This window comes from Madurella fahalii (genome assembly GCF_045866475.1).
Source record: "Madurella fahalii IFM 68171 DNA, scaffold_2, whole genome shotgun sequence".
In the NCBI taxonomy this organism is placed as follows: domain Eukaryota; kingdom Fungi; phylum Ascomycota; class Sordariomycetes; order Sordariales; genus Madurella; species Madurella fahalii.
This window is the reverse complement of record NW_027263972.1, coordinates 2,736,209-2,750,620: the sequence shown is the minus strand read 5'-3', so window position 1 is coordinate 2,750,620 and position 14,412 is coordinate 2,736,209. Positions and strand designations below refer to the sequence as shown.

The 14,412-nt window shown below is 56.4% G+C and overlaps 5 protein-coding genes across 5 annotated transcripts; 2 read left to right on the top strand and 3 right to left on the bottom strand.

Annotated features, from left to right (window-relative positions):
* Positions 1–1,706: 1,706 nt before the first annotated feature.
* Positions 1,707–2,840, top strand: MFIFM68171_03562 (Glyceraldehyde-3-phosphate dehydrogenase; the record flags this gene model as incomplete). Its single annotated transcript, XM_071058983.1, has 3 exons — positions 1,707–1,832; positions 1,895–2,579; positions 2,638–2,840. The coding sequence occupies 3 exons, from the start codon at positions 1,707–1,709 to the stop codon at positions 2,838–2,840; spliced, it is 1,014 nt and encodes a 337-aa protein (XP_070915084.1).
* A 1,092-nt stretch (positions 2,841–3,932) lies between these two features.
* MFIFM68171_03561 (Serine/arginine repetitive matrix protein 1) lies at positions 3,933–5,398 on the bottom strand (the record flags this gene model as incomplete). Its single annotated transcript, XM_071058982.1, has 3 exons — positions 3,933–4,292; positions 4,338–4,926; positions 4,995–5,398. 3 exons carry the CDS (start codon positions 5,396–5,398, stop codon positions 3,933–3,935), a joined length of 1,353 nt encoding a protein of 450 aa, XP_070915083.1.
* A 1,653-nt stretch (positions 5,399–7,051) lies between these two features.
* On the top strand, positions 7,052–7,811 carry MFIFM68171_03560 (peptidyl-tRNA hydrolase; the record flags this gene model as incomplete). Its single annotated transcript, XM_071058981.1, has 2 exons — positions 7,052–7,418; positions 7,486–7,811. 2 exons carry the CDS (start codon positions 7,052–7,054, stop codon positions 7,809–7,811), a joined length of 693 nt encoding a protein of 230 aa, XP_070915082.1.
* An 877-nt stretch (positions 7,812–8,688) lies between these two features.
* Positions 8,689–11,217, bottom strand: HDA1 (Histone deacetylase hda1; the record flags this gene model as incomplete). Its single annotated transcript, XM_071058980.1, has 5 exons — positions 8,689–9,020; positions 9,105–9,279; positions 9,337–9,429; positions 9,485–9,548; positions 9,629–11,217. The coding sequence occupies 5 exons, from the start codon at positions 11,215–11,217 to the stop codon at positions 8,689–8,691; spliced, it is 2,253 nt and encodes a 750-aa protein (XP_070915081.1).
* A 1,275-nt stretch (positions 11,218–12,492) lies between these two features.
* MFIFM68171_03558 (F-box domain-containing protein) lies at positions 12,493–13,859 on the bottom strand (the record flags this gene model as incomplete). The annotated part of the gene is made up of 3 exons (XM_071058979.1): positions 12,493–12,772; positions 12,830–13,011; positions 13,080–13,859. 3 exons carry the CDS (start codon positions 13,857–13,859, stop codon positions 12,493–12,495), a joined length of 1,242 nt encoding a protein of 413 aa, XP_070915080.1.
* Positions 13,860–14,412: the final 553 nt, after the last annotated feature.

The following is a 14,412-nucleotide window of genomic DNA, read 5'->3' as shown; positions in this document are numbered from 1 at the left end:
CTCGGACCCACCCCAAGGCATTCGGTTGGTGCCGGTACGCTAACTGACAGGGATGATTGCGCGCATCAGGGATGACGTCGAGGCGACCAGACCAGAGTATTCAAGGGTTGGCTATCAGCGACAATGAGCTTTTGCTACACAAAACCCTGGTTATGTGGCCAGTACTGTTATACTCGCAGCTCGGCGCACTGCATATGTTACCATTTGTTTATTTTGCAACAGACGACACATCTCCCACCTCAGCAATTCCAATGCTGGGGTTGATGGAGCCTGGAGGGGTAGTGACGGATCACCAAACCTTGGCAGGCGTGGCTGCTTTACTGTAATGTACATTAGAACGCCGTGTCGGGCCATCGCAATCCAACACCAATCGGTTTTCCCGTTCAACACGTGCTGGCAAGCCCTTGTTTGGTTCGAGACGACTGATTTTTACCTAGTGGTGGCGTGACGGCCAAAGTCTGCTGCGGCCCGATTCTGACGGATACGACGGTTGCTGAGCCGGACAACGGCCGCCTCATTCCGTTTGCCTCTGCCAAGACCTTCGTCCAACACCACGGCTCTCTCGAACACCAAAGCCATCATCACGGCGAGGGACTTGGAGCCATTGAGTCTCCAGTTCGGCAGCGGGAGTCGGCGGGGAATGCGGAGAAGCATGGAAAGACCATGGCCGTCGTTGGAGCTTGGGCCGAGATTACCGTGGCTGTGGTCCTTTCAAGCCGTATCCATCCGTTTCGTACCGGTCCGCGCTTTTCATAACCGATCGCGAACTCCGAGACCTAGACGCAGATGTTAAACGGCTACCTTGCTGTAATGCGCTCTGCCTGGCTACTCCTGCGCGCCTGTGAATGGGTAGCAATTCTGACGGCGTATGACGCGCGATTTCAAATCAGAACATCGCGTACAGGCCAGCCAGACAAAGTGCGCAATCGGATAGTTACAGGACAGACGGGATGTCAACGGCCCTGGTTCGATTGGCCGCTTATTAGTGTGACGAACAATCGGCGTCGCCCGGTAAATGAGCCTAATGTAATTGTGGCGAGGGAGCGGGGCGAGACTGAAGCTACGCAATTTACTTGCAGAGGAGAGACTCGCCGTCTGTCTCGCACACATTGAGGCCCTTTTTCCTAAGCGAGGGAGTGCACACTCGGCGCCGGTCGAAGTCGCGCACTAGCAGCAGGGAGCCGAAGCTGTTGTGGCGTTGCCCCACCTTGAAGCAATCGGTGATGCAAGAGCGATGCGAGAAAGAACACCCCACCTTCTTGAGCTGCTCAACCATTTTTATCTCGGGTCATGCCACCAACACGCCGCTTTCTTCTCCTTTCCCAATCTTCCAACACATCCGCCATCCTGTAAAACTCGTTTGGATCTTCAGACGAACCTCAGCTCTCCAGGACATCTCTCAACCAGCAGCATCCTCTCTCAGATAACCAGGTAAGCAATTGAGAGCTCCCCCACCAACCCCGCACCTCCATCACCCCGCCTGTATCGGACCTGCTGCGAGCAGCATCCTCCCAACCAATTGCTGCCCGGTTCCGGCCACTACACCTCCTGAGGCTTTAAAAAACCTTTTCCTTCTTCCGGCTTCGATCTGGCCCTTGCTTCCCTCTTCATCGTCCATTACACTTCCCTCTCTTTGAATCCCAATCGCTTCCGTCAAACTGAACCGCCTAGCAAGCTCGCTCACCTCGTCCCGCATCATAGACAAAATGGTCATCAAGGTCGGCATCAACGGTTTCGGCCGCATTGGCCGTATCGTCTTCCGCAATGCCGTCGAGCACCCGGACGTCCAGATTGTTGCCGTCAACGACCCCTTCATTGAGCCCCACTACGCTGTGAGTAGCTTGATATCCTGTGCCGGCCCTTCCCGTCAGAGCTAACGGTGGTTGTTGTGCAGGAGTACATGCTCAAGTATGACTCAACCCACGGTCCGTTCAAGGGCACCGTCTCCGTCGACGGCAGCGACCTGATCGTCAACGGCAAGAAGGTCAAGTTCTACACTGAGCGGGATCCTGGCGCCATCCCCTGGAGGGACACTGGCGCCGAGTACATCGTCGAGTCGACCGGTGTGTTCACCACCACCGAGAAGGCCAAGGCTCACCTGAAGGGCGGCGCCAAGCGCGTCATCATCTCGGCCCCGTCGGCCGATGCCCCGATGTACGTGATGGGTGTCAACGAGAAAGCCTACGACGGCAGCGCCGAGGTCATCTCCAACGCTTCGTGCACCACCAACTGCCTGGCTCCCCTCGCCAAGGTCGTCAACGACAAGTTCGGCATCGTTGAGGGTCTGATGACCACTGTCCACGCCTACACTGCCACCCAGAAGACCGTCGATGGTCCCTCTGCCAAGGACTGGCGGGGTGGTCGTGGCGCTGCCCAGAACATCATTCCCAGCAGCACTGGCGCCGCCAAGGCCGTCGGCAAGGTCATCCCTGAGCTCAACGGCAAGCTCACCGGCATGGCCTTCCGTGTGCCCACCTCCAACGTCTCGGTTGTTGACCTGACCTGCCGTATCCAGAAGGAGGCCAGCTACGACGAGATCAAGGCCGCCATCAAGGAGGCCGCTGAGGGTCCCCTCAAGGGTGAGTTTGCTTCGGCCCCTTTATGTTTGTAAAAGCGGCCCACGCTAATGGTTACCAGGCATCCTCGGCTACACTGAGGACGAGATCGTCTCGAGCGACCTCAACGGCAACTCCAACTCGTCCATCTTTGACGCTAAGGCCGGTATCTCGCTGAACAAGAACTTCGTCAAGCTTGTCAGCTGGTATGACAACGAGTGGGGCTACAGCCGCCGCGTCCTGGACCTCCTCGCTCACGTCGCCAAGGTTGATGCTAGCAAATAGCTCGGTTGTACTCCACGGCTGTGATGGAGGGTAAAATGGCTCTATCTGCGTTGCGAATAAAAAGATACGGTAGTCTCGGGATGGGCGGTTCGTTGTTATCCAGATAGCCAGAAAAAAAAAAAAAAAAAAGGGCCAGGAAATCTAGACAATAGTCCTCTCGCGGTTACTGTGTAGCGTGCCTTGAATCGTGGGTGCTCTGTAGGACGTGGAAGAGTTGTCTCTTCCCACGGTGGCTGTCGGCTGATGTGCTATCCTTGGCATAGCTTCCAAGACGGAAGTAATGTCATGGCTGTGCCCTTCTCATCTACCACTCTCGAGAACAGACGCGCGCAAATACATTATCCCCAGTTGAATAGACAGGAATCGATCGATTTTGAAGGTCATCCAAGGCATGATTTATCCAAGGCATGATTTTCATGAACGAAATGCAATAAACAGGGCCCCCTCGGCTCTCTTTTGCTGTAAAGAACTAGAGCCTCTCTGCTATGCTTGCTACGTCTTATTTTGTTTGGTGCTTCCTGATGAGCTAGCTCGCTGTGCATGCATGCTTCTGATGATTCTAATAAAACCCGACACTGTCCATGCAGAGGGAGAAAAAAAAAAAAAAAAAAAAAAAAAATTACCCCCCTGCTTGTTCCGTTGAGCCGGAACCCGAAAACCAGCGAGTGATATAGACCAGACAAGACACGGATACTGACAAATTATTCCCCCACACTTCTCCCCCGTTACCTGTGCAAGTGCAACCCCCCTGGTGCTCTCCTCTATACCTAGGAGGATTTTGTCCCGCATCAATGTGTGTCTCTTTCTCTGGTCAGAGGGAGAGAGGTGAGCCTTTTTGATTTTTCCTTCAACGTCTCGGTGTTGAGAGACGAGTGAAGTAGAGCAGTGGCATCCATCGGTGGGACCCACTGCGATGAACGGACCACCGGGGGTTGGGGGGGGGTTGTGGATGGGTCTCCACCATCGCCTCTGTAATGATCTCTCCATGTCCGCCCAAGCGCTCGGGGGTTGCGTAAAGTATGTACCCCCATCACCAGTCTCTTCGTGTTTCCCGTTCCTCACATAACCCAACATATACCCCCACCAGATCCATCAGAACGCCGCGCCGCCCAACCCCTCCCCGGCAATATTCTCCAAGCTCCTCTCGCTCAAATCACTCTTCAGCTCGAACCCCTTGCTCTCCCTCTCAAGCCTGTCCCACATGCGCAGGCTCTTCCGCAGCTTGTCCTGTTTGACCCTGAGCTCCTCCCTCAGCCGCTCCTCTTCCTCCCTGAGTTTCCTATGGTGCGGGTCCATATCCACGGGTGCCACGGCCGACGGGTCGATCTTACCGCCGGGGACGATGGGCGGCATGGTGTTCATCAGGCTCTGCGCTAGCGTCGGGCGCTGGGGCGGGATATTCACGCCGATGCCGAGGCCGAGCGCGGCCGGGCCGGTGGGAGGGTTGAAAGGCTTGGAGGAGGAGGATAAGGACGCGGAGGGCGAGGCGCCCGCTACTGGTGATGCTGTTGCGGTTGAGGATGTTTGGGCTCTGGGGCCTGTGGGTATGCCGCCACTGGCCGGACCGGCGCTGGGTCCCGTGGGCGGGACGGTCGGGGAAACGGATGACGCACCGCTGCCCGAAATGTGCCGGGTGGGTCCGGACGACCATCCGCCTCCTCCGCCTCCCCTACCACCACCACGTCCGGCAAAGGCCCCTCCTCCTCTGGGAGGTACATAACCTCGGGGGCCTGCGGGGGGAACGGTCGGACTCGTGGTACCGGGACGCGAAGGCCCGCTGGGAGGTTGAGGATGCCGGGGCGCCTGCGCAGCCTGTGGCGCAGCTGGCGCTGTGAAATTCCTAGTCGCGGCCGGACCGGTGGGCGGTGCCCTCAGCGCCGCGGGACCTCTAGGTGGGGACTTGACAGGGGTCGAATTTACATCTACTGCCGGCGGTTTCGGCGTAGACTGAGCTGGCTGGGCTGGCTGAGAAGGTGCCGGCGGTTTTGCAACCTCGCGGGTCGGAAGGGGCGCCGATATGGGTGTCGGGGCGTTGGACACGTGAGACCGTGCTGGCGATTGGGGTCCGGATCGGTCTTCACGACCTCTGCCGGAGGGGGGCCACGGTGAAGATCTGCCGGAGGCAGATCGAGAATGTATCGTTGACGAGTTGACCGAGTCCCTGGGAAGCGGTGATTGGCGTCGATACGATGGAGGATAACGGTCGTCACGATCCCGCCGATCCGGACTCCGGGAGCGTGGGCGATAAGAACCGCCTCCGCGCGGCCCGGGCGGCGGCGAACGTCTTGGCGGCGACCGGTCCCGGCGTAATCTCTCTCTGTCGAACGGCGAACGTGACCTTCTTCTGATATCTCTGATCTCGTAATCCCGGCGAGGTGGTGACCTTGCCCGCTCGCTCCGATCGCCTCTTCTGTCGTCTCTCCTATCGTCCCTGCGGTCATCCCGCCGGGGGGATATGTAGCGAGGAGGTGTGCGCCGAAGAGGGCTTCGTCTGGGCGAGCCCCGCCGGATTGGGGTTCTGGCCCTGCTACGACTGCGTCTCCACCGTTCGCCACCATCTCTATCCCGGGATCTATCACGTCTGAAGCGATCGGCGCTACGGGACCGTCGTCGTGGGGACCTGCTTGGCACATAGCTGTCGCTGGCTCCTGGCGGAGTTCGGCCCCTGTCCCTCAAAGGGCTTCGGATGCCGCGCGGTGATCGGTCGCGATTGAAAGGTCTGTAGGATTCACCCGCGCCGTACCGCCGCACTTCTCCATCTTCGTATCTATTCGGACGCTGGTTAGTTGTCGTTCCAAAGCTAAGCTGGAAGCGCCAAGGATCGATATGAAAATTTTCTCCGGGTTCGCTTGGAGCTGGCCGGGAGCGAAATGGAAGCGCGATAGCGTTGACTGAGGAAAGCTGGGGAGGGGCCCGAAGGCGTGCGGTGATGGGTTCTCCGAGAGGCGTCGTGATACGCTCAATGAGAGGGCGTCCCTCGCGCCGGCTCCTTCGCGGTTGGCGCCTCCGCTGCCGCGGCATCCCATCAGAGGCGCCGTCCATCTGGGCGGCTGACAGGGTAGAAGCGCCGTGGTTGAGAGTCGAGCCCGCCTCGCTTCCTCGGTCGGGTAGATGTTTTGGAGTTTGCTGTTGCATGCTTTCTTATTCAAAGGTGGGAAGGCTGGAATAGTATGCGCGCGGGTAGGCTTTGTATTTCGTATCCTGGGTTATAAAATACTCGGCAGCAAGTCGCTTCGTCCGAGAATGAACTTGCTGGTACTCTGTGCGGGGTGGAAAGGGTATCGCTCGAAAGTGGTCGGTGGGTTGCGCCGGCTTCGAGTGCGGGCACGCAACGATGGTAAGAGTTGGCGGCTGCTGTCGAGTACCGCTGAGAGCGCGTTCTAAAAACCAATTGCAACAGAAGCACCAGTCATGCTAGGGAAATTATTCGGTGACTTTGAAGGTTCCTCGCTCCGGTCCATGGTTGTTGCGCTTTCCCGATCAAGTCGACGTTCGACCCAACTTTCACAATGCCCAGCTCCAAAATATCACGGCAGATGCACGAAAACACCAGTAAACCTCACTTGAGGATAATTAGAATTTACTAACCTTCTACTTCGCTCCATGCTTTCAGACTTGTGCTGGTCAATAGCGTCAAACAAGCCGGGAAGTCAAAGGGATCGATAAAGATCGATAAATGTCGAGAACGGACCTGAGGTTGCCAGGAGGACAATTGGGGCGAGGCTGAAAAACCACTGATTGCCTCCGCCCTACCTTATTCTCCAAGAAAAAGGTTGGGACGGACCCACTCCCGCGGCTCATGGATGTGTGGGGTACACACTGTGCCCCACATGGGGGTTGTTTGGGAACAACAACCTTCATCCAGCCTGCAAGTAACTTTTTGTGTCTATCAGCTTGCAACAATGATCTATTGTATCTAGAATGTTTTCTATCTGAGTTTTCCAACTGGGAGAAGATTGGAAGAAGACAGGAAAGGCACGTAGGCACATCGGATAACTACGCAAGAAGGTTGATGGGCTGTTGTTTCACGCCTTACTGTAACAATTGATGAATGGTTACCTTCCCACTAACACATCCCTGCACCAACCCCCGTGGACCCACTGATGGGACCTGCATCGCTAAGCAATGCCAAAACCCGTTTGTCGTCAAATATCCCATCCGACGTTCTCGACCCCCAAACCCAACCACCTCCCTCCAGTGAGACCTCCACAATGACCGAGATATCCTCCACCGTCGTGGTAACAACCAGCATCATCGCCTTCATCTCGGGATTCGGGCTCGGCGTGTACTCGATCCGCGGCTGGCTTATACAGTCGCCCGAACTCGCTGCCGAGCGCCACGCCAACCTGCACGACCCGGTCGAGAGCGAGGAATCCGACGTCGACGAGGAGGAGACGCTCCTCGACCACGCCCCGAACTGGGCCAATGGCGAGGAGGCCGACCGCCGGCAGGGCCTGCGGGCGAGCGCGTCGTCGTCATCAGCCCGGCCTAGCACCAAAACACAGCCCGCAGCGTTCAACCCGAACGAGGAGTGCAAGCTCGTCCTGGTCGTCCGCACCGACCTGGGCATGACAAAGGGTATATTTTACTTTTTTCCCCCCTTCATCTCACCAAACTAACCTCACCCCGGTCTCACCCGATCCAGGCAAAATCGCCGCGCAGTGCGGGCACGCGACCCTCGCCTGCTACAAGGCGCTCCTCGCGGCGGCGCAGCGGGACCCGCAGGGCGCCGAGGCCAGGCTGCTCCGGCAGTGGGAGCGGCACGGGCAGGCCAAGATTGCGGTGCAGGTCAAGGGGGAGGACGAGATGCTCGCGCTGATGGCCCGGGCGCGGAGCCTGGGCGTCCCGGCCGAGGTGATTTGCGATGCCGGCCGTACGCAGATCGCTTCGGGGAGCAGGACCGTGCTGGGCGTCGGCCCCGCGCCCAAGAGCGCCGTGGATGCCGTGACGGGGCATCTGAAGCTTCTGTGAATGGGGATGTGGTCTGGCTGGCTGGCTGTTATGTGGAGGATTCCGGGAGAGGTCATGAAAATAGGGTTAATTTGGGGGGAAGAGGGGGCGTTGCTATCCGGGTTTCCGACGGGGTGATGGAAAAGGAGTTCTTTTGGGGTATCCTTTTATGGAATGGCGGAGAGGGACCCAAGTGATCGTGTTCCTGACGCCTTGCTAGATACCATATACCATACACCATGCATATAGAGGTAAAGGCGCGAGGTTCGGGTTGTTATCACATCACAACCCGCACATGCCAGAGACCCAGCCTGCATATAGGCGTAATGTGATACTGCACGCTACACGTTCATCCCAACTCCATGTCTGGATGAACATGCAGACCGACTATGGCTGAGTGAGCGGTTGATTCACTAATGCTAACAAGAAGTCTAGTGGTTTAACCGTCGCCTGAGGAAAGGTACACATTTCGTTCATTTTCAAATTCCTTGGATACTGTATTTTACTTTGATACCTCTCTCTAGTGAAACCATCACCGTGAACACAAACATCAGTCCATCACGCTCCGCGCACTCACGCCACCAATGCGACGCTATGGCTCAACCCATTCAAGGCTGAAGGATTAAGATGACTCGATCACTCCATCCGAGCCCTCACAATACAGCCGTAGTTCGCCTCAACCCAGCAGCCATCACCAGTTTCTTCACAGTTACATTGGATTCTGCTAGGTAAAGTAAATTTCCCTCCCCTGAAACCACCCGAAAAGGTGATGCAAGAATATCTTACACCTAGCTAGCCACCAGATGCTCCGCACCCAACCGCACCCCATCAGCAGATCCCTCCGTTCCAATCCTTGCGCCCCCCCCCCCCCCCCCCGGTCCACATTCACACGTCCGATTCAACCCATCCTCCCCTCATCCTCAGTCGTATCCCCACGGCCCTCCTCAGCCGCCGCTACCCGGTCCAGGATAAACTGCTGCACATCGGTAAAGTGCTCCGCCATCATGGGCGTCAGGCCGTTCGCCTGGCTGCGTATGACGTTGCCGAACCGGCGCTTCATGACCTTCCTGGTGAGGTCCGGATCGGACCAGCAGGCGTGATCGTTGGCCACGTAGACCTGCGAGTTGTCCTTGTACCATGACGAGAGCTCCTGATCCACGTCCGACTTGACAGGCCGCAGGTTGCCGTTGACAAAGTTGACCACGCCCGAGATGCGGGATTTGGCGTCTACTGTAATATGCGGGGCGTTAGTTTGATGTTGGAGGGCCCCGGGGGGGGGGGGGAAGGTTTGTGCAGAGACTGGGGAAGACGTACGTCTGTTGATGAGGAGCACCTTGACGCCGAGGTAGGCATTTCCGACGCCCATGAGGAAGATATCTTCTACCCTATCGTAGAGCTGCAGGTAGTTGTCCCAGATGTAGCACATGAGCTCTTGGATCTGGGCCTGGAGTGTCCGCTCGTCGAACCTGGGCGTGAAGGGTTCCATGTCCTTATTTATGAATATTAGCAGGCGCGCCCCGTCAATGAGTTTGGAAGAAGACCATACCTCTGGATGCGTGATGTAATGTGGTACGTTGATGTCAATAACACCAAATTCTTTGCCGATCGCCCAGTCGATGTACCTAGTGACCCCATCCGTCTAGACGCTTCGTTGTCAGTCGCTGTCTTTCCCATAGCGGCAGAGACGTTCTTACGACCCATGAGTTGTGCGGCTCGAGTGTATTGTCCAGCGGGTCGGGCTGGGCATGCAGTTCGGGTCTTTTGTGGCAGAAACAAAAAGCGTCAGTCAGACCACAAAATATACTACGAGGGTATCCGATGGCCCGGCTACTACTTACGGATCATGGATAATGACCAGCAACTTCCGTGCGAGCTGGATACCCCTGGTAACCAAGACCTGGTTCTCAAACGACTTGAAAAGAATATCGCGCTGTATATACAGCGGAAGCATGCCGTGCTTCTCGGATAGAACCTGCCGCTGCGCCCTGCGCACAACGTCGTGCAGACGTGCGGAACCCTGCGCCTGCATCTCTTGAACGTCGACGACACCGGGCCGCATGCACTCCCAGTAGGGCGCCTGGTAAGCTTGCACCTTGGCCAGCACCTTGGCCGCCTCCCTGCTGATCTTGGGGATCTCCATCTTCGGTGGCGGCTCGCCCATGAGCGTCTGGGCCACGGCCAGCGCAGACTTGGAGATGGCTTCGAGGTCGTAGCCGCCCTCGAGGCAAACGGCCACCTTCCCGCCGGCGAGGGACATGAGCATGTGCGTCATGTGAGCGTAGCACGCGGGTGACACAAAACAGGCGCCGAGCTCGTCTCCGGCGGCCGCATCGAAGCCAGCAGAGATGATTACTAGATCAGGGTTGAATTCGTGGGCGATTGGCATGACGATTTTCTGGAAGGCCGCCATGTACTCGCCGTCGCCCATGCCCTGGTCGTGCCAGCCAATGTTGATGTTCTTCCCCAAGCCGGGCCCGGCACCGCAATGCTCGAGCCCTCCGTCGGGCGTCATCGGGTTATCTGGCTTGCCCGGATAGAACTCGCCGTTCCGGTAGACATGGAGAGAAATGTAGAGGATGTTGGGGTCGTCGTAGAACAAGTTTTGGATGCCGTTGCCATGATGGACGTCCCAGTCGAGGATGAGAATCTTGCGGCACAGATCAGGGTAGTCGGCCTGGCAAATCTTGGCAGCAATAGGAACGTTGTTGAAGAGGCAGAACCCCATGGGTGCATCGAATTCTGCGTGGTGCCCAGGAGGCCGGATGACGGCAAAGGCATTCTTTACGGTGCCGGCAACCACGCTCTTACAAGTCTCTATGGCGCCGCCGGCAGAGATCAGCGAAGCCTCGTAAGTCATGCTGCCGACGTACAATGAGTCTCTTCCTTGATCCATGATGGTGGAGAGACGGCGAAGCTCGTGTGTTGGTTTCCGGGACAGATCCTCAACCCATAAGAAGTGCCTCGGGTGATGAACCGTGCAGATTTCTTCTCTGGTGGCTTCTCTCGCCGGGATGCGCCACATGTACTTGGTTGGCTCAGTCTGAATGATGCGTATGAGCTCCGAGTCAGAGCCAGTGAAGACGAGGCCGGCTTTCTTGAACGTCTTCATGATGTATTCGATCCGTGACGGGTCCTCGGGGTGGTGAGGGTTGGGGCCGAAATCCGCATTCGCATGCAGCTTCATGCGGTCATCGTAACAGCACCCCGTCGGAAGTAGGCCGCGACGCCTTAGCTGTTCGGGGTAGTCAGTGGGATCCGACTCTTCGTCCTCGTCTGGTGCCGCCGTGCCGTCTGCACTCGGCCCATTTGTCGTCTCTAGTGAGCTCTCGGCAGTCGTGCGATCCAGAAAGCCGTTGGTGGTAGAAGGGCCATCTGCCATGCGATGGTCTTCACCATCCATGACAAGATCGTTATCGTTGTCATCCATCCTGGGCTGCCAGGCCGCAGGAGGGGGCGTCCGTTCGGAGCTCTGGCGTGCGGTTACCTCAGCCTTAAAAGCATCAGTAAGGGGCTCATAAGAAACAAGCATGTCCCTGGTGCAAAAGGCGGCTCATGCGACGGCATTGCAGACGTTGAGTGTAGACGCGTCGAGTGAGGAGGAAGGGGAGAGAGGTATGAGCGAGGCACAGGTCTGGTTGGAACGGATGCCCATCGAGATAGCATTGAGCGCGCATCATCTACTCACCCAACTTTGCAAATAATCTATCCGCTCTTTCAAGGCTAAAAGGAAAAGACGAGCTAGTTGCCAAGTGTGATGAGATCTGCGGCGTTAGAGTCGTGAATATGAGTCTGAAGCACACCCAGGGCCAAGCTAGGATGGAGCGATGTAGAGACCGAAATCCAGACGCCGAAAGCTCTGTCGCGGATACGTTAGACGCCCGACATTAGGGGGGAAAAGAAAAGAGAAAAGAAAAGAAAAGAAAAGGAACAGCAGATGTTGCGATATCCGCTGGTCGGCTGAGGTGGAAGGGAGGAGACGGATGAGAATAAGATGGACCTGTGTTTGCGGCTCGTAAGGTGATGCTTTTGGGCCTTCGGCGTGCATGAGCCGCACCGAATAAACTCACCCAGCGTTTTTCGAGTTTCTAAACAGGGGCAGTGACATACCAGAATAATGAGTATCCTAGATCTGGGTGCGGCGATTGTGCACGCTCTACGGGTGAAAGCATTGATCGCAACCTTTGGTCTCTAGTCTTGCGTGTTGAGACCCTTGGCGTGGCTGGGGAACCGAACTCCCAAGGTGAGGGCGAGACGCCGCCACCTTCTGCTACAAAATAGTCCACACCCATAGACTTGGGCTCCACTTTTCTCGATTGCCCAAAGGACAAAAACAGGGGAAACCCTCTAACATAAAGATGGCTATTCCCGAGAAATGGGATTCTTTTGTATTTACCGTGATCTATCGCATTGTCTTCGCTCAATTCAGGCCAGATGTTACCAGCAGTCTCTCCATTGGATGTGGGGCGCCAGACGCTCACAAGGGCAAGTTGTACAATGCCAGCGGCTTTAGCCAATGGCCTTCAATGTGACCGCTCGGGACATCTGCGACAGGAGGAGAGCAGCATCACAACATCCATCCAAGTACTCAAGCCACGTGCACGTAATACTCTGCAGCAGCGGATCGTGATAGAAGTCTGAAGCCGTTTTTGGCTACCAGCTTACTTGAGTGGGGTGGAATCATGGCGTCGGAGCACTACGCCGTCTATGAACTCGCAACTAATCTACCCAGCGGGACTGTGTTCACCATGTACCGATCGCGGTCATGCCTCGACGACGAATAATGATACCTTTCAGACCCAGCATCGGTGTTGTACACGACGCGCAGCTCTTCCGTTTCGGGAGTCTCGTGGTCGATGATGCCGCCATACCGTCTAGGGAATCCAGACAGAGGAAAGTACAAGTCGTCTGGACCGAGCATGCCCTCACGCTCGCGGATCACATCGATGATGGCCTCGCTAAAAGTCTCAATGCTCTCCTCGATCCTAGCGCAGTTACATCAGCAAATGTTCGCAGAGTGATGAAAACACCGGAGAGCATACCGCGGGTGTCGTAGTCTCACAAATTGGATTATACTCCCCTTCGTTGCATACCGGTGGCGATACACAAGCAGGTGGAGAATGTCGTCCGGCCGGAGCTTCATAATCGTAGCCAGGATATGATCGTTCTCGACCGGATCCCCCCATCCGATGCGAGCCGCCTCGACCCTAGTAAGCGTGTTTCCCTGCATGAAAAGAAAACAGGCCGTCAGTGGCCTCGCCTGCTATCGAGGATATCATCCGTCCAACTTACCGACCACTCTCTCACAGCAACAACAGATGGGCACACCTCCCTCCCCACCGCCGAGCGGATGGTCTCCCACACATCATAGACCTCGTGCAACTGCGTGGTTGACAACTGTCGCATAAAGGCACGCCGCAACTCGGGACTGCATTCCGGTTTCCTGAAAGAGAATCGATGGCCGACATAGTGATCCAGAGGGTCACTGTGCTCAAGCTGCGCGGGGCTGTCGTGGAAATGTCGAGCGAACAGCCACCAGACGTACAGCCCCTGACGCAGCCGGCAGAGCTCGTGCGGGCGAAGGCCCCTGCTATATTCCGGGTGATCGTAGAAGCGCAAGCAAGGGAATTCCATCTCCCAGCGCTTGATTGCGCGGCAGAAGTTGAGGAGGGAGTGTAACCTGTTGGTTGCGGACCACAATGGGGGATAACAGTTGAGAAATTGGCGGGGAAGACCCAATTTCGGGGGGCGAGAACCGATATTGCCGACCTCAAAAGGGAAATGGCCGATGTGCAGTTTGTTGCTCGGTGAAACCACACTCTGAAAGGCATAGAAGAAGTCTTCAGCTGGGAAGAACTCTTGTTCGATAATGCCTGGGAGGATAGAAGGCCCGTATGACTCTATGACGCTCCTCAAACGCCTGTTGACCCGGAGCATGTTGTCGAATGCCTCAAAGTCGAGATGCGAGATGATCTCAATCATGGTTTCCACCGGCAGGTCCTCGAGGTGGAGTGTCCGGTTCCCAGGCTGCTGACCGGCAGAGTGTCTCGGGTAGACAACAGCAGGCGACATGTTGGAAACCGGCCGTTGAGCTGCGTATATTTCTGCAAGCCGTTGACTCTTAGCTGTGTTTAATACGCCTCTGAGCGAGACGTTCTTTTTTCAAGGGACAAATACCCAAAAGTGTTGACTAGAGACCGTATTAGTGGATATGCAGCTCCTTGCAAGTCATCAAAGCCCGAACACTCACCAATCTAAGATCTTGGAACCCACGAGAAGCGTGAACCGTTGTGAAGGAACAAGTAGATACATCCACTTCCTCCCTTCACCTTGACCACACAACTCCAACTCAACGATAGAAAGAAACAAAAGGAGGCGGCAGCGACGAATTTCTGCCAACTGCCAAACCTCGCCCCAAGTGTTCCTGAATTCCCTAAGCTGCGTCAACCCCGCCGTTGGGGCTATCAAAAGTGAAAGAGCTGCAGGAGCGGGCACATGGCTGGTTGGCCATAGCAATTGTTGTTACTGCCTCGGCTGGCATACAGAGCGTATGCCGAGGACAATGCGTTGAAGCCATTGCCATGCGTTGATGGCGATTGACTGCGGTGGCGGGTAAGATATGTGG